Genomic DNA, 26,351 nt, shown 5'->3' on the forward strand with positions numbered 1-26,351 from the left:
ACTATGTAGATAGATACTACGTGTGATGATTGTAGTAGGTATGTCATATTCGATGCGCTGCTTATAAAACACTTAAGTTAACAACAAGCATTTGTTATTATTATTAGCTTTTTTTTTAACGTTAATTTTTTTATGGCTAGAATCAGTTCTTACTTCTTAGTAAGCATAATAGTTCATTTGCTATATTCTAAAAGTATCGTAATTCACAGTCTTGACACACAACCCTCCTTACCACTTTTGCTCCTTTAAAAATAATAATTAATTGGCGACACGTATGAAGGTAAATACAATAAATAAAAAAAGTAATGATTTTAAATCTAGGTATTTAATCTGTTCAAAAGAATTCTTTATTGTTATTGCTCGAATTTCGAGCACAGGTGTAAATAGTGTTAAAAAATTAAATACACATGACTTGTGTTAAAATTATGGTAATTATTATTAATAAAATTAGTTCTGTAATACATTATTATATTTTCAAAAACTAACATGTAATAATACACACACATTTTTTATAAAATAAAATAGTTTCTTTATTGATTTTAAAAAGAAAGGAAGTAGATTTTCTATGCATCGTCTTAATGAGATAATTGAATATAATAAATGAATATTCTTCTGTAGATTAAGTTTTATTATATTCCTTAACCTCTGTTTCTTCAATTGAATTTGTAAGATTTATATTTTTAGTTTCGGGAAGAAAACAACATAATATCGCAGTGCTGAATGCAATGGCACTAAATATTAAAATAGATATCCACTCTGTACCAATATTAACAACAAAAGGAGCTATAAATCCTCCAACTCTTGCAAACATTGAGGAGAATCCCATAGCAGAATTTCTAATTACAGTAGGAAATAATTCAGAAGTGAATAAATAGGTTTGGATAAACGAGGTGTATGCTCCTGTCTGACCTATAATAGCAAAAACTAACATAAGTGTCTCCATATTGCTAGGTATAAATATGAAAACGAGTAATGACATTGCCCCAACAATGAAACTAATAATTATACTAGTTTTTCGATTTAAAAATCTGGTGCCAGTTATAACAAGAATTAATCCAGGTGCCAAACTAGCAGCTGAAAGCATCACATTAAGGTAAATATTGCCCTGTAAACGTCCTATGTACTGATTAACACCGAAGAATGTATGGGAACAGAACATCCATACAAGGGCAGCAATCATCGTATAGTTTCGAATTTTTAGTGTTTTAAATAAGTCAAGGTAATTCCCAGATTTTTGTTTCTTTGGTTCTTCTTCATCGTAGACAATAATATCGATGTTTTCAACTGAACGATTATTTCTGAAAAAGATTTGAGATATACAACAAGGAACTAAATTAAACTAACATAGTATTATTTTTTTTGGTGTTAAAAAACTGTTTTTTTTTGTTAGCTAGTATCCAAAAAAGAAGGTCTACTCGGCTTAGGACTATATAACGCTACGTTATCTTGTCAATGGTGTTTATTTTATTTAAAAATTATATAAATTTAACTACTTTTTTTATTTTTGTTTATAATATTTTACAATCAGTTTATAATAAATTAGAAAAGCAAATCTGTGTAAGATACAATTGAAATTTTAATATAATAAATGTGAAAGAAATTTGTTTGTTTGTTACCTTATATCACCTTAAAGGCCTAAACAATTACTATAAATTTTTATGTACACATATTAGTACGTGTATGAAAAAAAGAAGTTTTTATCTCGATTAGTAAATACACCCAGGTCACACGGACGACGTCACGGGCAAAAGCTAATAAAGTAGGCGTCTTGCTTTGTTCAGAAAATAACTTAAGTATACCACTTACTTTTTTGCGATATAAGTAAGAATAACAATAGCTTCTTTCTTTCTTCCCATTGTTATCAACCACCGTGGAGATTCTGGTATTAACCAGTAATATACTATGACAGCCAACCAAGGAACGGATGTAACCAGTTGTAAATTTCTCCAATCTCTAACATAATAGGCTATAGCACCAACGATGATATATCCACTAATAAAAGAAATTTCCTGCAGTCCAGTGAGGTACGCTCTAAATGATTTGCCGCTTAATTCGATGAGTAGTACATAACAACATAACATTGTTCCCCCAACTGCAGTGCCAATTAAAAATCGACACACTAAAAACATCCAAAATTGTGGTACTATTGCAGAAGTTATTATGAAAACGGGTTCAAAGAACAAAGACATCAACACGGAAGGTTTTCGGCCAAAACTGTAATACAAATAAAAAGTGTTATCAATAAATAAATCATTGAGTAAATTTCACTATAATGTAATTTACAGCCAGTGAGTTTTTGATGTTGATTTTACAATCACAAAAATGACAATGGTGTTGTCCACATTAATTCATAATACTTTAAGCTTAAGCTTAAAGTAAAGCTTTTACATAAGCTTTTAAATAAAAAAAAAAATTGTTAACAGTAGATATGAAATGTGTTAATTGTATTATTTGCATTACACTATTATACTATATACTTACACAAAGTGATATCTGCAACATTACTACCTTTAAATTTTTGATCACCCACATCTTACGTTATCTAGGTATATCTCTTGTTAGGTGTATGTTATCTGAATCAGTGTCATAATTTAATGGTAAGAACGTAATAGATAGACGAGTAGAATTTGCTTTCGTGTTCATAATATTAGTAAGGATTTTATATTTATTTGTACGATATAAATATTTTTTTATGAACAGAAATTGTTTGCGGCTAAAGTTTATACTTGGGCTTGTTCAGTTTAATTTTATATTCCGTTTGTTTAGATATAGATAAACTTAAAACTAGAATTCTCTTATTATATTATTCTTAAAGGTAAAATTAAAATACGATAGTACATGACCAAATGCAAACAAATATAGTACTTAGCGTGCAATAGGTATCATTAATCTAGGTAGCACCAGAAGCGTTATACGTACTCAATACATAATTGTTACAATAAAGGTCGACTTAATAGAACCCATTAACAAAAACTTCTATTTAGTTTTCCTTTATTGTCATTTAAGTAATAGTGTCATTTTAGTAATAGAGACAACTATATTTTTCTTTTATTAAATTAATGCTGATATTTGAAGGTCTTGTATGTATAATAATTTTTTTTTTTAATTTTTGCGAGAGACTAGTGTTGCCCATTATACTAAATATTAAGGCAAATTATTAAATTACTTTAATTTATGTATCCATATTTTCTTTTCCAGTTTCAAAGATACCTTTTCAAATTTATTTGTCAGAGATCAATTTACTATTCATTTGATTTATTTGTAATTCCATTTTTTTTATTTATTTTCTTTTATTACTTTAGGGCTTTAGTTTTCAGCATAATAAATACATATGGTGATGATGAATCGTGAATTTAATGCGCTGTAATTTCATTAATAAAATAATAATATTTCAATCTTTCTATTACTTTTTTCTTAATTAAATTATAATGAAAAATATCAAGATTTTAAATTCACGATACAATTACATGGAAATAGTACCTACATATCTAAATTTTATTGTCAACATTAAATCAGATATGTAGGTACTATTTATCTATAATCGCGTCGCGTTTAGTTCCGATCGTGATTTTAAAACAAAGCGAAAGTTCAAAATTAAGTAATATAAAGGTTGACTTGTAATTAATTCTGTTAGCTTTAATTTGGTTAAATATTTTTATAAAAAAATAATTTTAATTTTACCTGTCTGAAATATATCCAAAAAGTAGGCTGCCAACCAATATTCCAATTTGCATCATGGACTGTGCTAAACTAGCAAACGCAGTTCTGTCACAAATAAGATTCCATTCGGATGTCACTGAAGTAACAATAGTACTTTGGTCATATTCAGGATTTTCACAAGGACAATAATTAGTTGCATTCAGTGCCCCAGTATCTAAACACTTGTATTCAACGCCTGGTATAATGAATACTACATTATTTAATTGAAATTCGGTTGGATAGCGACCTATTGCTATGAGAACTAGTATCCATGTTTGGAATTTTCCAAAACGTCCAATCGTTTTTTCTATCAAGTCTTCTGAAGACATAATTTTATAATATTGTCAACGCATTGAAAGCCAAAGTTCAATCTTTGCAAAAATGTTTAGGTAATAATAATTTATTTTAAATAATTTAATTATTTTTTTAACAATAATAAAATTTTGTATTTTATTCACAAATTTATGGAATATAATATTATTATATTTTGCTTTGAATCACATTTCTAAACTCTGGTCATATCTAGAGCACAAACGGACTATTGATAACTAGGTTTGATCTTTATGAGGTTGATATCGAAATACACTATATATCTGATAATATGTCTATACGAGTATATTAACAATAGTAAAAATTTCAACTTTATCTTTAGGGTATTTCGATAAAAATATTTTAATAAATATAAAGCAGTATATATATAATATAATAATCAATATTTATTCACGATTACCTAGGCATTATTAAGAATTGTAATAAAAATTCAAAATTCCAATAAAAATATCTTTACTTTCTTAATTATCACAGCCTACTTAAATAAATATACAATAGTCTATTAAAATATTTCCTTATAATATACAAACGAGGAAACCGGTGATCTTATAATATGAATTGGTTTCGAAGTAGGTACCTATATCTATATTATTAATAAATTATGATCAATCAACATACAGATATACACTAAATAAGGCACACAAGAATACTTTATTATTTTTAAACTATCTTCAATAGGTATTAAAATTAGCCTCAGCTAGTTTAATGTACGAGATCTAATCATTTATGTTTCACCTTCTTCTAACGTATCAGGCAGTTTTCTTCCACGAGTATCAGGTAATATTATACAAAGACCAGCTCCAACTAAAGGAACTACGCCAAAGACTATTGGTGGTAACCATGGGCTCTTGTGAGAAAGAGTAGCTACGAAAGGAGCTACCATGGATCCAATTCTGGCAACTGTTGAAGATAAACCGACACCAGAGTTTCTCACCACAGTAGGGAAAAGTTCACCTGCGTACAAGTAAACTGTGGCAAATGATATACTCATGCCCCACAAACCAATGCAGCCTAATGTTAGATGGCTTGCTCCAGAATGTGGGATAAAGACGATGAGAAGACAACTCAAACCAGTAACGCAATTAGCACTGATGAGCGTCATCTTGCGTCCAAGAACTCTATTAGCGTAAATAGATATTAAAGTTCCGGGAACCTGGAACAAAAAGATAAAAATACATCAGAATGCTTATCACGATTGGTAATAATATTTGCTTAATTTGCATAATTGGTAGTAATATTTGCTGGTGTTATCATTTATAGGTTAATAACAATAAAAATTTGACTATATTGACAGTATTGACATTGATAATATGGGTCACACTAATCTTTTATAGTCACACTATACTATTAATTATAAATACTTCACCATAAAAAATACTGTTGACAAAACGATTCATCACGACAAAATGTTTGTTGCTTTAAAATTTAAAGTTCATAAAATTCGCAAAATAAAATTTTTAATTAAACATTTAAGTATATTCTATCATACATTTCTATTTCATAATAATTACTAGTAAATATTTTTTCATTGTTAGAGAGGTAAACGACTCGAACAGGCAGCCCACCATTAGATGGTAAACGCTGTCCATTAGGACAGCGTTTACCGTCACCCATAAACACCTGTAGTATAAGAGCGATTGCTTGTGTATTGCCGGCATTTTTAATGTTTGTAGGAACGTTTTTTAAAATGTCCCATATCATAAGGAAAAAACTGAAGACGAGGGCTCGTTCCACAACTTAGATGTATAAGATAGAAATAATTGGACAGTGGTAGTGTGTCATGCACCCAAGAAAAGATAATTTCAGTTTTTTGGTCAAAGGTACGATGGTAAAAGGGCGATAGAGGCATTTCATTCTTTAGAACATTCCACATTGTACAGACGTTAAAAAATGAATAAAGAAGTAACTCTTGTTTCAAATTCACGGAATCCAAACCGTCCGTTAGCATGGGTTCGTTGACTATTCGAACAGCTTGACACTGTATGCAGTCAAGCGGAAGGAGTTGATATTGAGGCGCTCTTGCTCAAAAATGTGAGCAGTATTTCATATGTAGTATATATAATGCGAACTATTTATTAAAACTAGCACAAAGTTTAGGACTGTACATATTAAAATTTATATCTAAATTTTAACCCTTGATTACCTGTATTGCTGCAGAAATAGCAACATTAGTAAAAATGTTTCCAGAGACATGTCCAATGTACTGCGAGACACCAAAAAAGCAGAGTCCGCAGACGAACCAATTGAAGCAAATAGCGATTGTTCTTGCTCGAAGTCGTGGCGTTCGAAAAAGTGCCAGAAAAGATGCATGCTCTTCCTGCTTATTGCTTACTTCGACTGCCATCTTTTGTATAGATGAAGCAATACCTTCTGTAGGAAGACCATTTCTGCAAAAGTTAATTATTTTATTGACGTGTTTCATATTCATTATACATATTCATCTATATGTATATATTTATTATTAAAGTATTAACTTCACTGCTGGGCAAGATCCATCGCTATAAGATAAATTTATATATAGATATTACATATTACCACACATACAATACTAAACAAAATGCCTTTAATTATTATTTAATCTATGATCAGAGTCATAACAATTTTCTGTTTGAAATGTAAAACAGAAAATAAAGTTTATTCTCTTCACACTACCAGTTGTACATCTATTATAATTTAATATATTTATTTTTGAAGGTTACATAAGTTAATGTATTGTGAAAAACTGGTGTCTGAAGTAGGATAAACCTGTGTTACAGATCACCAGATTATAAATATTACATTTATTATTGTTATTAAGATCTGGCAGTCTTTTTACCTCTTTGCAGCAACCTCCATAATTTTAACAGCTTCTTCGGTTTTTGATGCAGTTAAAAGCCATCTTGGTGACTCAGGTAGCAAATAGTAGTAGCTCAGAAAAATGACAGAAGGCAACGATATAGCCAATTGGAAAGTGCTCCAGTCACGTATATAATATCCAAATAACGGTAATGTCAGGTGACCTAAGTTAAATGGTATTTGGTAGATAATTCCTATAGATTCTCTGTATTTAGCTCCTATCAACTCCATGGTGAGTACGAAACTTGTGACCATGGTGCCTCCAGTAGCAACAGCAAGAAGGAAACGAAGTGTCGTAAACATGTACCAGTTAATGGAATATGCTGTTGTCACTCCACTTATGAGTTGCAAAAATACAGCTATTAGGAATGGTATGCGTCTCCCGAACCTGTAATAAAATAAAATTTTTAGCCTGCTAATGCATTCCCGTGAGATAATTCATAATCAATGACTACAAAAACGTAGTCGCACGTAAGTCGCACCTAGTGTAATATTAATTTAAGTCTGCGAATTTTACCTGTTTGGGTGTTACCACACAGTTAACATATTATTTCACAGAAAAGTGAATGTTATTGATAGTGTGCCTTCGAAACTTAACACGTTTAGAATTATAACACATGTTATATAAACACTTTTAAATTAAACGAGTATATTGTACTGTATAGACATATATAAATAGGTAACTACTTGATAATTGTATATAAACAACATTATGAAACAATAAATTGTCCTAGAAACATAAATAGGACAATAGTCTGTAACTAAAGTAATTCTTTCCGGAACCCCTCTGTGGGTTCATCTTACTGAGAGGATGTGGCAATTTATTTTGTACCTACTAATATATATTTGTATAGAAGTACGAGTTTCGTAATAAGCCATACTGACCTATCAGAAAGATGGCCGAAGACCATGTTGCCTACTAGAATTCCAAGCATGAATACTGTTTGGGTAAGATTTTTCAGCCATTGTCTGTCGCATACTAAATCCCATTGTGATACAATCGTTTCTTTAAAGATACTTCGGTCGTATTCGTAACCCGTACAGCTGGCGTTGCACACATTGATAAAGGCTTCATTGCTTTGTTCAGAAGCACAAGTAAAATTTACTGGAGGTGCAAGAAATATGATGCTCATCTGATGCCAAGCCACTGGAAATTTAACGAGGAACACTACAAAACATATCCATATTTGCCATTTTCCAATAGCACCTATAGCTTTTGTCAATGGATCCTCGTTAATTTTTTGACACTCTGCATCTTTTGTTTCAATCTCCAACACTGTAACAAATAGTAATACAATTAGGTAATTAATTATGAAAGTAAGCAAAACAAGGGATAGATAATTAACCCATAAATCTAGAGGCCTATGGCCGACTCAGAAACCAGATTCAGTAATTACGAAAATTATCGCTTTACATCCATTACCACTTTAATACATTATATTTCTCATTTCTAAATTAGAGCTATAACACAAATGTTTATGTATTAAAGTTTCTAAATTGGCAGAAATACAAACTTTTAATCTCCTTTGCAGATGAATTTACGAAAAATCTTTCCTATATTTTGTTACCTTTATTCTTGTTTCTTTTAGTAATTTTAAGTTAGCAATGATGAGATAATCATTTATCCCTTAATAATTACTTTTTAATCGAAATATTAGTGTGACTGGGCGTCAATTAGTTTAAATTACTGAGAGAGACTTAAATTGTGTATAAGTCTTTAGTACTCTTTCTCTAGTTATTTCACGGCCTATGTTAATGATTCAAGCGTGAACAAATTAACCTTGTACATTCAATATTTATATGTGATAGTTATAATTATTGTACAGATAATATTCAAAGTATAATTATGCGTACCTTGAACGTGCGAATCGAATACATTCGACACGCATGTTATGCGTATTTTAACGAATATTTAAATAAAAATAGCAATAGAAAATAATAAGTACTTATTTAGAGTTCACATTTCGTAACCGCGTGATTTCATGTTTTCATAATGTTATATATTTTTACAGATGGATATTTGAAAAGTATTTGTAGTGTTCTCTACAACTGAGAATTTAACATCAGTAACACACAAAGTCAAGTATAGTTATGTATTTATAATATAGCAAAACTACTACCATTACTACAACATCTACCAGTGAAACCACTTCTTTGTCTTTTATTGCAGGGATTATTTTACTTCTTTATAATTAATACTCATAATTTAAAATGATAATTTGAATCTATGATTTAAATATTGATTGATTTTTTCATGCTAATATGTTAATAAAATATTAAAGCAAGAGTATGTTGTAAGTGTGATGTTATTATTTTACGTTATAACATTCACATGGCTATCACATGCGCTTGACATGATAATACTTCTTGATTTAATATTGTTAATACTTTTTGGTTGGTTCCAAAATTTAAAATGCGGTGTGACACCTATTGCGTGTGTTGCCTAGCGATTGTTGACTGTCGTTTTATTACGAAAATAGAAAATTAGTAGGTGATTTAAATATTATTTTTATTTATATATCAAGTGATATTGTGTGTTCGTTTATATATATTTTGTGTTATTTGTTTGGACCTTATAAACTGTATAAGTGAAATCTACTGACAATTCTGCTAATTCTTACTACCAATCTTTGAAGAGTTCAGTTACTGTTCAAGGAACAAGGTTCAAGGTACGAATATCTTTAAGTGGTTATGGGCCCAGATTGCTGAAGATGGATCTTGCCAAGATACAGATTACCAAACTTGAAAACCATAACTGGATACAATGGAAGTATCGGATGACCGCTTTGCTAAGGGGTATCGACGGACTTCTTGATATTGTTGAAGGTAATATACAACGACCTTCTCTGCTGGCAGAAGCTGCTACGCAAGTGGCTGGAGCTGCTGCATCAGCTGATGGAGATAGGGTTAGCACAGGTGATATCACGAGTCTACAGAATTTTCTCAGGTTAGAGAGTACAGCACTACTCTTGATAACTAATAATATTAGCGACGAAACACTTGACAAGGTGATTAGATTCTCCACTCCTAAAGAAGTATGGGATGAATTACACAGGCTTTATGATGGCGTTAATGACAATAAAGCGTATGATTTATGTATGGAATTCTTCCGGTACAGTAAAGATCCCTTAGATAATATTACAACTCACATTACAAAACTGAAGAATATATGGTTCAAACTGGTACAGGAACTTGCAAAAGCAGAAAATAATACAAATTTACCGGATCTTTTGCTGATTTGCAAAATTCTAGACACACTGCCTGAATCGTATTTTTCTTTTAAGTCGAGTTGGTTGTTGATGTCAAAAAAGGATCGAACAGTGGAAAACCTAACTAGTCAATTGTGTGCTCATGAACGTGCTCTTACAGGAACAGGAGGTACTAGTGAGATTAGTGGGCAAGCACTGGTGACCAAAGTGAAGAAAAAGTTTACTAAGGAAAAAGGTGAAACTTTAAAGAAAGAAGGTGAGACTTCAAAGACTACTGATAAAAGGAAATGTTTCTTTTGTAAAGAAGTAGGACATCTTATGAAGGAATGTTCTAAGAAGAAGTCTACTCGCTTAGGAAAAGAGACTGTTTCAAGCATGAACATGATGTTGTTGTTGGTAAATTCATTAGACACGGTTATCGACAAGGATGGCTGGTATGTTGATAATGGAGCTACCAATCATGTAACAATGCGTCAGGATCTCTATCAGGATTTTGAATACTTTGGCGAATCTCACACTGTTACAACAGCGGATGGTAATATTATCAAAGCCGTTGGTAAAGGCACAATCAACGTTATAGCTGATGTTGATGGTAAGGAAGAGAATATATATCTTCGAAACGTCTGGTATGTGAAAGTGAAAGTGATATAAGTATGGATGAAGTAATGAATGCAATGAAGATTATGAAATTTGGTAAAGCAGCGGGATTCGATAGAATATCTGCCGAAATGCTTAAAGAAGGTGGAGAAATCATTGTAAACCTGCTGTGTCTGCTGTTCAATAAATGTTGGCGGTCCGATTGTGTTCCAGGTGACTGGAGCAAAGCTGTTATTGTGCCACTATATAAAGGCAGCGGGTCACAGCAGGAGTGCAAAAATTTCCGCGGAATAAGCCTTCTTAGTGTTGTAGGCAAATTGTATGCTAGGATTTTGATTAAAAGAGTGATGAATGAGACGGAAAGTAAAATTTGGGATGTGCAAGCAGGGTTTCGAAAGGGTATGGGATGTACGGATCAAGTCTTTTCCTTAAGGTGCATAACAGAGAAAACCTTAGCTCAACATCAGAAGGTTTTCTGCGCCTTCATTGACCTTGAAAAGGCTTATGATAGAGTGGAGAAGAATGAACTGTGGTCAACACTGGCAATGTATGGGGTGAGCAGCCATTTGATACGGGCATTCAAATCTTTATATAAGGATTCAAATGCCTGTGTCAGAATAAATGGAGTCTATACAGACTGGTTTGGCATTGAACGCGGTGTTAGACAGGGCTGTGTAGCGTCTCCTTGGCTGTTCAACCTATTTATGGACAGTTGCTTGACCGATTTGAAAGGATCTAATTGTGGATTCAGGATGAATGAGTCTCTGTTTAAGACTCTTTTATACGCCGACGACCAAGTACTTTTTGCATCGTCGGAGTATGAATTACAACAAATGGTGACTATAATGAATGAAGCGTATGCAAGAAAAGGTATGAAAATAAATGCGAAGAAGACGAAGGTAATGGTTTTTGAGAGGAATGAAAGTTTAACGGCATGCCAGATTATGATAGGAGATGAAAAAGTAGAGCAAGTGAGTGAGTTTCTATATTTAGGTTCTTTGTTTACGAGGGATGGGAAGTGTGACAGAGATATTGAGAGGAGAGTAAAAGCGGGAAACAGTGCTAACGGTGCACTGCTCTCGATTATGTCAAGTAAAAATGTATCGAGCAAAGCTCGCCTTGCTATAATTCAAGGAGTACTGACACCAACACTCATGTATGGAAGCGAATCGTGGGTATGGCAGAAGAAGCATGAAAGTAAGATAAATGCTGTACAGATGAGAGCTTTGAGAAGTATGTGTGGTATTACTTTAAAAGATAGAGTAAGAAACAGTGTGGTTAGAGAGAAGTGTGGACTGAAAGACGATGTAGTGACAAAAATTGAAAAAGGAATGTTGCGTTGGTTTGGTCATTTGGAGAGGATGGATGAAAGAAGAATTACGAAAGAGATTTATCGAGCAAGAATGAATGGAGATGTCGGTAGGGGCCGCCCTAGACGGACGTATGTCGACCAAATAGGCGACGTGCTGAAGAAGGGCCAAATTAAAAGTACCCGTAACCGACGAGCGTGTATGACAAGATTGATGAATGTGGAAGAAGCGAAAGAGGTTTGTTTGAATCGAAGCATTTGGCGTTCCATTGTTTCTGCCTACCCTAATGGGAGACAGGCGTGACAGATATGTATGTATGTATGTATATGTCTGGTATGTACCTCAAATTAGTAAGAATTTATTTTCGGTTCTATCGGCTCAGGACAGAAATCCTGATAGTCTGTTTGAGTCCCGTGTAACATCTTGTAATGTCCAAATCAACGGAAAGATTGCCGTAAAAGGAACCAGAGAAAGGTATGGTGGTTTATATAAGTTGAAATTTAAACCTGTATTGCCTGTGACTTGCATAAATCTGGTAGACAAGACAGATAAATTGCAACTATATCATGAGAGATTGGGACATCAGAGTAAAAAACACGTAAAGGGTGTAATCGAACGTGAGTTGGGAATTAAAACAAACTGGTCTAATGAAGAAGTCTGTGAAGGCTGTATTTTCGGAAAAGCACATAGACGGAAGTTTGGTGTACGTGAAAGAGCAACTGCACCTGGACAACTTATTCACACAGATGTTTGTGGACCCTTCCCAAGTTCTACATCAAAATATAAGTATTTTGTTTTATTTAAGGACGACTACACACGATTTCGCTATGTCTACTTTCTACGTGAAAAGTCAGAAGTATATCAAAAATTAGAAGATATGCTAGCTGAAGCTAAGACAGTAGGACATACAGTCAAGGAACTGCTCAGCGATAACGGCGGAGAGTTCGACAACGAAAAAGTAAAAAATATTCTAAAAAGGAATGGTGTTAAGCAACGGCTGGTGATGCCATATACACCAGAGCAGAATGGTTGTTGTGAACGTGACAACAGAACCATTGTTGAATCTGCTAGAGCAATGATGCATGCGCATGAGGAGTTGCCACAATACTTGTGGGCTGAACTCGTGAACACGGCTGTCTATATTTTAAATAGGACTGGACCGTCGAGTATAGAGAAGAAATCTCCCTATGAACTCTGGTATGAAAGAAAACCACAAATTAAGCATTTGAGAATAATTGGTTCTTTATGTTATGCACATGTACCAAAACAAAAAAGAAAGAAATTGCAAAAGAAAGCAGATAAATGTATTTTGATTGGTTATGATAACGATGATGGCTATAGACTTTGGAATAAAGCTTCGAATTCTTTAATAAGGTCTCGAGATGTTGTTATCAATGAGAATTGTGTCGTCAATGAGTTGATGTGTCAACTAAACAAATTGAAGAGAATGAGATAGAGATTCCTCTTCAGAAAGCTTCGATCGCTACAAATGATCGTATTAATACTGCAAGAGAAGAAAGTCCTTTGATAGAGACTTCTCCAAGCTCGCCTATTGATGATGAAGTATTTGATGATACGAGAAATGATGTTCATGAAGAAAAAATTGAACTGGATGAAGCAAATGGGGAAGATATTAATAATAATATTCCAGAAGGTCTTCGAGATCTTGAGATATCTGAGCAAGGTGCTAGAGTATTGAGAGATCGTGCATTACTTAGACTTCCTGCTAAGTTCAATGATTATATTATGAACACCGAATGGACTGGTTACTCAGAACCAAGTTGCTATAAAGAAGCGATACAAAGTCCGGAAAGTAAGCTATGGAAAAAAGCTATGGAAAGTGAAATTTCTTCTTTAAAAGAAAATGGAACTTGGATTTTAACAGAACTACCGAAAAATAGGAAGGCTATTCCATGCAAATGGGTCTTTAAAGTGAAACTTAATGCAGATGGAACAGTTGATAAGTATAAATCTAGACTTGTCATAAAGGGATTTCGACAGAAGAAAGGCATTGATTACTATCAGACATTTAGCCCAGTAGCTAAGATGGCAACGATTAGAGCTGTCTTGAGTATCGCGGCTAGTGAGGAAATGTATATGATGCAATTCGATGTTTCAACTGCTTTCTTGTATGGATCCTTGGACGAGGAGATTTTTATGTCTCAACCGGAAGGTTATGACGATGGCACTGGACGCGTATGTTTATTAAAAAGGAGTCTGTACGGCTTGAAACAAGCTCCGAGATGTTGGAACAAACGAATACTAGATTTTTTCAAGAGCGTGGATTTCAAAGCTTGTGATGCTGATCCTTGTCTCTTCGTACGAGACAACGATAAGGGGAAGATTATTGTAGCTTTGTATGTGGATGACGGCTTGGTGGCAGGATCTTCACAGATGCTAGTAGATGAATTTTTTGAAGATCTGAAAGGTACTTTCAAAATTACTATGAAGCCTGCATGCTATTTTTTGGGAATAGAGATAGAAAAAAGAGAAGACGGCCTACTGATAGCTCAAGCTGGTTACACAAGAAAACTTTTGAAGCGTTTTGGTATGGAAGATTGTCGTCCTGTTATGACGCCCATAGTTAAGGATGATGTGGAACAAAAGCACAATACGTGTGATTTAACTCCAATCCTGGAAAATTATCGGCAGATTGTTGGTGCATTAGCTTACCTTATGGTTGGCACACGTCCAGATATCGCCTATGCTGTAAGTGTTGTATCACGGAATTTAGAAAAACCAACTGAGACAGATTGCGTTAGGGTGAAACGTATTATGCGTTATCTCAAATATGCTCCTGAAGCTGGAATTTTGTACAAGAAATATTATAAGAACAAAATTTTGGAAAGCTATAGTGATTCAGATCATGGAGGTTGTATTACAACAGGAAGATCAACGTCAGGAGTACTGTGCCTCTATGCGGGTGGTCCTATCTCATGGTTAAGCCAAAGACAAACTAGTGTAGCAATTTCTACAACGGAAGCAGAAATAGTCGCTGCTAGCGAAGCAGCTAAGGAATGTATCTGGCTAACTAGGTTGTTTCGAGAACTGGTAGGCTTGAAAGAACTTCCTGTGTTGAATGTGGATAATGAAGCTGCTATTAGATTAGCTGAGAATCCGGAATTCCACAAGAGGACTAAACATATTCGGATTCGTCATTTCTTTGTTCGTGAGCTTGTTATAGCTAGAGAGCTAGTGATAAAGAAAGTTCACACTGGACTACAGTTGGCAGATATATTCACAAAACCTCTGCCTAGACCTCGTTTGTGGAAAATCCTAGCGTCAATAGGTCTCCACACCGAGAGAAGATGTTAATACTTTTTGGTTGGTTCCAAAATTTAAAATGCGGTGTGACACCTATTGCGTGTGTTGCCTAGCGATTGTTGACTGTCGTTTTATTACGAAAATAGAAAATTAGTAGGTGATTTAAATATTATTTTTATTTATATATCAAGTGATATTGTGTGTTCGTTTATATATATTTTGTGTTATTTGTTTGGACCTTATAAACTGTATAAGTGAAATCTACTGACAATTCTGCTAATTCTTACTACCAATCTTTGAAGAGTTCAGTTACTGTTCAAGGAACAAGGTTCAAGGTACGAATATCTTTAAGTAATATTGTAAATTAACGATTCACGTGTACACTATGAAGATAATAACATGAGTGAAGGATTATTTGATACTTTTCTTTGTATGAATAGCGATATAGGAAAATTTGTAATTATGTAGTTCTTAGAAATATTAAATTTATTTATCTATATGTACAATGGACATGACCCCTGAATCACCCGTGTCGACACGAGTATGAAACGAACAGAGTCTGCGCGTCGCGTCGCGTCGCGGACAAACTTGCGATATCGCCGGGATGTGACTATAGCCAAGCCTCCGTCTGATAAGATGTCACCGGTTCAATAAAATGTAATATTTTACTTGACCTACAATATCTACGCAGACATAAAGAGATAATTAGTAGAGATAAAAACGTATTTTATTTAGCTTAATATACTTTAATATTATGATCTTCATCGCATATTTGACACTTGATTTTGCACGTGTCCATTACGTTTATTGCCAATCTAGTCATATACTTTTTGTTCAGTGGTAAAACAAGTTTTATAGTTAAAAAAGTTGTAGTAGGGGTACAAAAATAGTTTTGTTTATGTTATAGTTCAGAAAATATGCACTACTTACTCATTTAATGATGCTTTTACTATTTCTGAATTATAATAATATATTGTAAATTATCTTTTAAGTCATAATATTTTTTATCATATTATTTTTGTGGGTTATGATTATTTAGGCAGCTACCTAATTAGTTATCATAAGTACCTACATAATTTAGCATATAATTTACTACTATGTTTTTGCTGTCTAATTATATTTTATTCTATACTTAAATTATTAGTAAATTATAATATATTTATTATTTATCAGTAAACATTTCTATATTATACATAGACCGACGTAATGACATTTTTACTTACAATCTATACTAGAAAGTGAGATATTCTATACTATATAGAAAGTGAGGTTATTTGTTACCTCCTAGTGCTTTAACTAGTCGTTATGAAACTTGGTATATACGTACTATATGGAATGGAGAACATAATCTACTTTTTATCCCAATAAATAAACATATCCTGGTTATGCGGAAGAAGTCGCAGGTAAAAGCTAGTATTTTCATGAATTATCTAGATATCATCGTTGTTTAGTGACATTAGCATGCCCTCGAATGACCGCACTAACCGTGACGCCCAATTATTTTTGTCACTGTGCGCGCTGTGCAACGTAACATTTTTTTTTATTATAAAATTAGTTAATATTACAAAACTATTATGTTCATTATACGACGGGAATATAATTAGGTATCTATATTTTTTATACATTTTGGAATTTATTTAATAAGTCTTGCTTATAAACCGTACTTACATTTTAGAAGGCATTCTCCTATTATCAAATTCCGTCACCTAATCATATTATTAGATACCTATCCAAGTTGTAAATAGGTATCGTAGGAACATATTGATCCCAAACAAATTGCATGCCTACTGATATACAGCAAGACACAGTGCATGGTTTTTTGCAAAACCTGTAATGATTTTCCTTATACAAATTGAATAACCGGTTACTCGCCTATGACCATTAAGTTGTTATGAATAAGTATGTGAAAATAAATTAGGTATTTATTAAAAAATCACTTGATTTTATCACGATATAATTGTTTTATATAGGTATATTATTAAGTTTTAAATAGTATTTGAGTAGTTTAATTTATTTTTGAAAGTGCACAATAAGTAGTATATGACAACTATTGGATGTATAAAAATATCTACATAATTGTATTACATAGGTAGTGATGTTCGGGGTTCAATAAGCTATATTTGATTAATGTTCTTAGTGATAATAAATATTTATTATGTTCTCTTCTTGTTAACCTGAGTAAATGGAAAACTTTCCCTGTTACATTTATCGCATAGTTATAATGTATTGTATGTGTTTATTATGTGTTTATATTTACTTATATATATATTTTATATTATGTATTAACCCAACATATATGCTCTTTAGTTTCATTGTTGCGTACAGTAGAGTAGCTCTGTATAGGTTTAGAAAGACCAGCGTGAGAGAGAGAGAGAGAGAAAGGATTTTTCAACATGCCGAGTAGGCGTTTTTAGTGAATAGTCTTTACTTGCTATAATGTTAATTTCTATTGTCACTGAATAAGTTTTTTTTTATACAACTTAGAATGGCAAACAAGCTAACAGCCCACCTGATGGAAAGTGGTAACCGTCGCCTATGGACCTGAGCAGTACCATATAATTTTTTTCTTTAAGGAAAATATGTTAATAATTTATTAAGGGAAAGTAGGTACCTAACATTTATTTATTTATTTATTCATTAGTACAAATATGTGTACATGGCGGACTTAATGCTAAAAGCATTCTCTCTCAGTCAACCATAGGGAAGTGTCAGAATACTCGAATGCGGTACTACTAATTATTGATATACATACATACTAAAATTACATATATAAACGAATAAATATATATAAATAACAAATATACTTACACATATATGACATATACTGTATTATACACGAAATTGAGAATAATATAAAGTACTTACTGCTCGGATAAAAATAAAAAGTGAGCGTGAACGCTTTTTTTGAAAGACGGTTTAGTCGGTAGTCTCTTAATGGCATCAGGAAGCGCGTTCCAGAGTCGTGAAGAATGTAGGAGAAAAGAGTTTGAAGCGTAACCAGTACGGTGAGATGGGAAAGATAATTGGAGAGTATTATTGGAACGAAGGTTACGTTCGTGAGTTTCAAAAAGATAATGAAATTTACTCCTTAAGTAGTTAGGAGACTGGGGGTTTCGAAGAAGAGTGTAGAGGGTACAAAGAGTTCTAACGTTTCTGCGTTGACGAATGGAAAGCCACTTGAGCTGAGACCGATATAAAGAAATGTGATCGAATTTGCGGAGGTTGAAGATAAAGCGTATGGCTATAACATTCCCACTATCGTACCTAACTGTGCCGTTTTTTCTAATAGAAAAAAAAAAAAAACTAATCTCATCTCTCGAGTTTGAGCAAACTATACACATAGAATTCCTTTTAAAGCAGTTGATTGGTTTAAGAGATAAGAGCGAACGAACCTTGTGACATGAACTTATATATCATATAGACTAGCTGACCCGGCAAACGTTGTTCTGGCATATAAATATTTTTTTTTGAATTGAGACAGTCTAATCATAGCGGCATAAAATATACTTTACGACCTATTCTCATACCTACCAAATGTAAATAAAAATCTCATAAAAATTCATCGAACGATTTCGAAGTAATTTGAACACAAATACTGTGACACGAGATTTTTATATATAAGAATATTGGCATAAAAATCTGTGTTCTAGAATATGACGATAATAACTCAATTGGCGTGAACCTCTTTCTATAAAAGGAAACTCCTAACTTACCATTTATTACTACTTATTAATTATTACCATAGAGTTCAAGTTCCAAGTAATTAAATTTAATTCTAAATATACATAACGCACAAATTAGTCGCCCTGACAAAAGGAAACTTAAATAAACTTAAATTATATATATATAATATTTCTATCTATTAAAGTATAAGACTAGAGTACTTATATTGCATACTATCATCCATCATAAGAGAAAGGGAGGTGAGGCCTTTGCCCTGCAAACATTGGCTACATAAACATAATAGGCTCAAAGAATACATATTTTTCGAACATATTTGTATCAATTATGGTTATCAGACTGGAGTGTAAAATATAAAAAAAAGAAAAATTGTGAATATGCAAATTACACTGTACTTAGAAACGACATTTATAAGAAAAAAATAAGCACTACTTTATAGATTTTACATTCAATATCGTATGAATTGTTTTACTTTGTGATAGTATTTTAAAATTTCAATTACTCGTTAGTCATTTATTAAAAAAACAATGTATATTATGTCTGAAATTAGGTATGATTTTCTAAAAAAATGCAATAATTAGAAATGTTTCAGTAATAATAATTAATATATATTACAATTAACAATGTCCATGACGTTTACCGTGTTTAACAATGTTCAAACAAGGTATATATATAGTTAGCACTAACATGTTTCTCTCTAGTAGCCTCTCGATATTTTCTATCTTAGTCTGTTTCAGTTTTAAGAAGAGTATTTACAAAATCAACAAAGACAACTAGTATATAGAGACTTATTATAGAGGTATCTCTTTGTGAAATATGTAGGTACAATAGTTCTTATAGCCTTTTTTGCAGGATGAATGCTTTATTGACGTTATAATTGAAGCTATTGCCTCACAGTCAAATACTATTACCGTAATTTTGATTATACTAGGGCATGATATACCAATTTTAGTTGTTCAATGCTAATTTTGTCCCTCAGACTTCTGATAACATAGTAGGCCGAACTTATTGTTTTTTCTACACTATTCTATTTAAGTATGAACCAAATTAATTCTGAGTTACTGGATACGGGTCTACATTCAAAATCTCGAGATTTTACAAGATTTTCTGGCCCTCTGGTAATCCCAGTATCAATAAGTACCTGTGATGTGTGTATTTTAAATCATTAAAAATAAATTAGTACCTAGATAGAAGATAAACTACGTTGACTATAAACATCCGGTGTCATATTTACTATATTTTAATTAGGTATGTACATAATGGACATCGCAGATAAACGCTACAGCGTGATCTCTACTACTTGAAGATATATAATATTTTATGTTATAATGACGTTATACTTAAAAATTATTATCATGATCATATCAGCCGTTAACTGTCCATTGCTGAACATAGGCCTCACTCATAAGGGGAGGTTTACCAGTAGTCTTCACGCTTGGTAGGCAGGTTATCAAACGCAGTTAGGTTTTGATGTTTGAAGAGAGACGCTGCTGCCCACTTTTCGACCATTAAGATCCCTAACTCGCCTCTTACAACATCCACGAGATAGGAATGTCCCATTCTATGCCTGGATCACACGGCTCAATACTCAAAAATACCTACCTATAATATTTTTATTTGGTTTATAATTAAAGCATTCATAGACATACGACTGGTTTTTAATTATTTTAATAGCAATAAATTGCACATCCGTCTAGCCATCCATTTTACTTTGTCTTTTGCATATTTAGATAGTGTCTAACAAATATTTTTTTTAAAATGTATATAATATTTAATGATATGTTGATATCATTAATCTTATAATTATGTAGTGGCTTTTACTACTAAAATTATCAGTTTATTTGAATATTTGCCAACAGTTGGATAGGACATTTTTTACTTGACCTGGATACATATGACCTAGTGCAGTTTATTACAAAAATATTATAAATTCATGATGTTATACAATATAAAGATCAATTTGTCACATATATGCGGAGTTATCTCTGTGAATAGAGATGTCAGTCAACCTTGATATTATTTGACAGAAGATAATAATTAAATTGCGGATATTTTAGGTAAACAAAGACAAAGGTTTATCTTTGGGCAGATTCTGAATATCTATGTACATTATACCTAATATAATTAAGTATAGCATTGATATCAACTATGGTCGAAAATTTTGTGTTAGGACCTTATATCGATTTTCGATAATGGCCAACCCCCAATTAGTAAGACAATTATAATCAACCAGTAATTATTTACTGAAAACGTTATTAATAGATAAATACTCTTTATTGTTTCCTCCAAAAGATTACAATAGTAAACTTATTATTATACAAACAATTACAAGAAATGATTACATTGAGAAAACAATCGGCGGCCTTATCGCTAAAAGTGGTGTCTTGCAGGCAACCTTTGGATGAAGAGTAATTATAAATACTTTGATCAGAGACACGATGAAAATTTTGTTATTTTTATATACATATGTATATATATAGTTAATAGTAAAATAAACATAAGTAGGTATTGAGATACTGATGTAATATTTTTTTTTGTTACATCACATCTATCATTACTATTTTTGATAGTCTGATAGTAAAAGGTTAAACTTTAACGAACCCAATTAATTAATTGGTTCCTTACCTTGTACTTTCAAAACCTATTTTTTAATTATTTCCTAGCAGAAATATTTATGCTTAGATAATGTTACATTAAGTAACAAATAATCTACAAAGAAAGAAGTCGACATTGTGACCCCTTCGTGCGGAAGTTGGCTGCCTACAAGTAAATAATAAACAAAATGACAACTTTTCCTGTGATACAAGGAGAGCTCCTTGACTCTTGTCACTGTTTATATTTTCTTATCGCCCATACCTTTGCTTAAGGGACCTTAAGATATATTTACAAGGTGAAATTGAAATCATTGGCTTTTGAGGGAGTGCCCTATCAGCGAAACTGGATATTGTCATAAAGAAACATGGGTTAAAAAACGCCAGAAAATATGAAAAATTGTAAACTGTTGATTTAATGTGGAAAGCTCAAAATTTATTTTCGTTTTTCAGTGCGAATGTGAAAGGGTGCGTGTTGTTACAACGGACTGTGCTTTTAGGAATTATTCAATGTGATGCCTACGACCACTTTCTACCATCGACAAGCTCGCTATCGACAGGAAGTTCATCCCTAAACATAAGGACCTAGATAGTTGCGTACAGCGCGGTTTCAGAGATGTTTTCTCCCACGAACGCTCAGGTTATGAAATGAGTATGGTATTATAGGTTATAAATAGAGTCGAGGTTTTTCCAAGAAACTACAGCATGGGGTTCTTCAAAAAAAGGCAAAGAGGTTTCTTCAGGGTCGGCAACGCGTACATAATGCCCCTGGTATTGCAGGTGTTTATAGGCTACGATAACCGCATACCATCAGGTTGGCTGTATGCTTGTTTGCCACGTCTGTGGTATAAAAAAATGTGTATGAAGAGATCAAGATGTTAGGTTAGAGATTCATCATGATTGGACAAATTATGTACTGTCCGAGATAGGTACATATTTATGCTCGTAAAAATTTGGAGGCTCTTACGGAATAGAAGGTTTATGGTTTATAAGAAACGGTATCGTTAAGGATTTTTTACGACTATGGATGAAGCAATAGTTGTGTCTAAGTATAGAGGATTACGCTATTTCGTTCTCTTAGCTTAATCGTTAAAGAACTTTTTGCATATAAATAAAATTACACATACGGTTACATTATATGTACAGCTAAACTTAAAAAAATTGGGGATAATATTATAATAAGATAAAAAAAATAACAAAATTAAACAAAGCAAATAAACAAAAAAAAAAAAAATTTATGCAAAATCAAGTGGCATAATTTGATATTTTTGTTAAATGTTATCTTAATTATATAACGTGATCTCTTTGTTACAAATTCACTATGAACAAAAAAGATCAAAGTAGATAAATTTTACATATTTATCTAAAATTGAAGTTTGTAATAGATGGATAACAGTTTGTGTCTTTAATTTGTCAAAGAAAGTGATAATAAAAGACCTATAAGTGTATAGTAATACATTAGGTACTTGCACGATTATCAATGGTAGTCGTGATTGTAAATATACAAATTGTAAATTATCCAAACTCTCAAGGAAAACGTAAAATCATAGAATGTTATTTGATATTCAAATTTAACTTCGTTTTCGAAAAATCTGATATTTGTACTCATTTCGTCGGCTATTATTTGAATATAACAATAGGCAAATCTATCACCGCCTCTAATACTGATTACATTTAATTTTGTTAACGATGTTTACCAGTGGTGGAATGTGATACGGTAGACTGAATCAATAAATCCAGGTAATGACGGAATCAGATAAAAAGTAATCAAATAATGGTCTTGCCATTATTTGATTACTTATTCTAATTACTCTTATAATATTTAATGAAATTTCTTTGTACACCATAAAACTATAACAGATATTTACTGCAGAATATATTTAATATAGTAGAAGCAAGTTTAAATACATTTTATAATAAACAATTTTACACTGTAAATAATAATAGTTATACCTATAATGCTAAAAACACGTTTTGGTTTTATTCGAGTTATAATAATTCTTTTTTTATTAATTCTAATGATATAAATGAAATAATAAGAATAGATAAAATGATTTTACTTAAAGAAACTTAGCTGTATTATTAAGATATACAAATTTAGATACCAATATATTTATAAATAGTTTACATTAATTATAATAATTATTGCACTTACTTTTGTGTGTTTTCCCTTATGTTCAATATTTAATAAAATATATCCACAAATGAAACGTCGTTACACAAAACGGCGAGCCGAGTCCGTCTTTCAATCGTGTGCCGCAGCGAACTCTGCCGCGCTCCAACACGAATTGCCCCTCCGGATACGCACTTTACTGTATATAGAGGAACAGACACTCCTCCGTGACGAAACACGGGTTACGTCTATTGGAAATCATAACAAAAACTTCTATTATAAACATCGGTAGGTATTCTTTAATTGAGAATTATCAATGACACGGTATTCCTTTAATGAATAATAATGGAATGATAATTTTATTTGTGTTAACGTTATACGCAGGTAAGGCACCAGTGATGATAGGTGAGGATAAAAGCAGGCCAGAGAGACGGCGTGGAGGTCGACCTATACACGCTAAACTCGTATTGATAGCAGGGTTGCACTAATTTACAAAATTGAACTTTTTTATACCCCGAAATAAATGTATAAAAATATGTTATTCTACTTTCCTTAAACCTAAAAGTGTTAGCAGAAATATTATATCACGTCACAATTTCGTCCTGCAGTCAAATGTTTTTTTGAACTACCTAACGTGTTGACGAGGAGGGAAAGGGGTTGTTAGTAATGGGGTCTAATAGCCCCATTGCTAGCAATATACACTCGCAGGTCGATCTCCACGCGGTTCTCCCGGAAAACCATCATGTTTAATTTTTGCTGAATTCATCATGGTGGGCTAACTGAACTGCTTAATCCTCACCTATCATCCTTCACTATTACCATTCCATTACCACCCATTAAAAAAAAAACGTGTTGACGACAGTTTATTGTTTATTCGTCCGCTTCAAATGATAATTATTTTGTTTCGAATTGTTTTAAAATGTTAAATAACAAGTGTAAACAAAATTCTATTATTATTATATTTAAAAAAAAAAAAAAGATCCATTGTAGATTGGTTAAAAAGTGCATATCTTCATTATTTTGGATTTCCTGTTGCAAATCAGGATGAAAAGTGAGTGCTTCATGTGTTTTGCGAAAACTGTAGAATCATATTACTCCAGTGGTCATCAGGAGAAAACGTTTACCATTCATTTGGTTGACCAATGCTATGGAGAGTACCTATTAATAATGATAATAGTGCAAACATACTAGATGACAATGAAAGTGATGTTGAATTCAAATCGATTTCTAGTGATTCTGACGAGTTCTCACTTCAAGAAAATATTCCACATTTAATTAAACAAACTGAATTAAATGATCTAATTTACTTTTTTATAATTTATTACGATTCACAATTATTTATATCTAAAGGAGAGCTTCTTGGTTTCCACTTACAACGTTAATGAAATATCTGCTTGGAAGGCATTCAAAATGGTTGTGGAAATTTTTTTTGGAAATTAAAAAAGTGAAAACTATAAAGAAATTGGTACCGATTTATTGAGAATTTTTCAAAAGATGGGAATAAACATGTCGTTAAAGATTCATTTTCTAAACTCGCATTTGAACTTTTTCTTTGGAAACTTAGAAAGTACGAGTGACGAACAAGGAGAACGTTTTGAACTCAATTTAAAGATTTTTGAAGAACGACATCAAGGACTTTGAGATGAAAACATGTTAGGGGTAAAAACATTCTTTTGGTCCATTATAAAAGAAACTGATTTAAATAACTATTAAAAGAAGGGAAAAATTTGTCTTTTTTTTTTTAAATATCAATAACAAAATTATGTATTTCAGTTAGGTTAATCAATATTTCTAAAATCAGATGTAATAGATTTTTCTTATTATTTTTTCTGGATAATTCTATCTAAAGGAATAATAACATAACAACTTTCAGCTGGGGTATGAAAACCTTGTAAACCAGTGTTATTGACAATTCTTTCCTCTTCGACTTTTTAGTTGTCACAAATTACTCACGAGGAAACAAGTTTCTTATGTCAAAAGTTTCCAAGCTGCCTTTGTTATACATGTATGACGGAACAATAGTTTTACGTGTCCTCCGTAATGATACAAATTTTTGTATGATACAAATTTACATAATTTGTAAAAAATTCAGAGTTTCAGAGTTTTATACTGAAATATGATCTTCGAATTTTTGGACCCCAAGCAAATGTTGTCCAATGAGCTGTCACCACTTAGATTACTTATTACGATCAACTTATTTATTGTAGTACATTTATACGAGGAAGGATTTTAATAAAATTGTTGAAAGGGATACTAAATTACATTTTTAATGTTATAGAAAATTAAATTTAAGTATAATAATTTTAACATCCTCTTGGGTGCCTGGCATTAAAATTTGTTTAATTGAGTAAAAGGTGGTAACCTGGTCTTCTTTTCTTTACATGGCCACTAGACAAGCTTAAGCCGACCCTGCCTGCACCTACTCCAAACCATTCTTTTAATAGATATAAATGTCATAACATAAATGTCACGTACACGAATTCGCAGGTAGCTACTTACTAGTTGAGCAATACGTTTCTAAAAGAATCTTACATTTGTTGCGTATGAAAAAACTTCCTAGGTATCTATTGTGGAATAATTTTATGCACTACATATTTATTTTACAATTATAAACAGTGACGTAGGTACTAGTAACTAGTATCTGTTACGTCCCTAGTAAGGTATGGTTCGTGTAAATTACTGATGTTTAAAAAACACGTTGGCAGTAAAAGGATAAAATATT

At 32.2% G+C, this 26,351-nt stretch overlaps 2 protein-coding genes across 2 annotated transcripts; both read right to left on the bottom strand.

Moving 5' to 3' along the window:
• Positions 1-144: 144 nt before the first annotated feature.
• Positions 145-4,336, bottom strand: LOC113509894 (organic cation transporter protein-like). The gene is made up of 3 exons (XM_026893321.3): positions 3,682-4,336; positions 1,807-2,214; positions 145-1,298 (listed from the first exon to the last, which is right to left on the bottom strand). Exons 1-3 carry the CDS (start codon positions 4,026-4,028, stop codon positions 620-622), a joined length of 1,434 nt encoding a protein of 477 aa, XP_026749122.1. The 5' UTR covers positions 4,029-4,336; the 3' UTR covers positions 145-619.
• A 129-nt stretch (positions 4,337-4,465) lies between these two features.
• LOC113509698 (organic cation transporter protein-like) lies at positions 4,466-23,829 on the bottom strand. The gene is made up of 5 exons (XM_026893097.3): positions 23,672-23,829; positions 7,750-8,140; positions 6,845-7,252; positions 6,173-6,416; positions 4,466-5,182 (listed from the first exon to the last, which is right to left on the bottom strand). Coding segments are annotated over exons 1-5 (1,473 nt in total). The 5' UTR covers positions 23,673-23,829; the 3' UTR covers positions 4,466-4,753.
• Positions 23,830-26,351: the final 2,522 nt, after the last annotated feature.

Source organism: Galleria mellonella, unplaced genomic scaffold (assembly GCF_026898425.1).
Source record: "Galleria mellonella isolate WM207_F2 unplaced genomic scaffold, CSIRO_AGI_GalMel_v1 utg57, whole genome shotgun sequence".
Classification (NCBI taxonomy): Eukaryota; Metazoa; Arthropoda; class Insecta; order Lepidoptera; family Pyralidae; genus Galleria; species Galleria mellonella.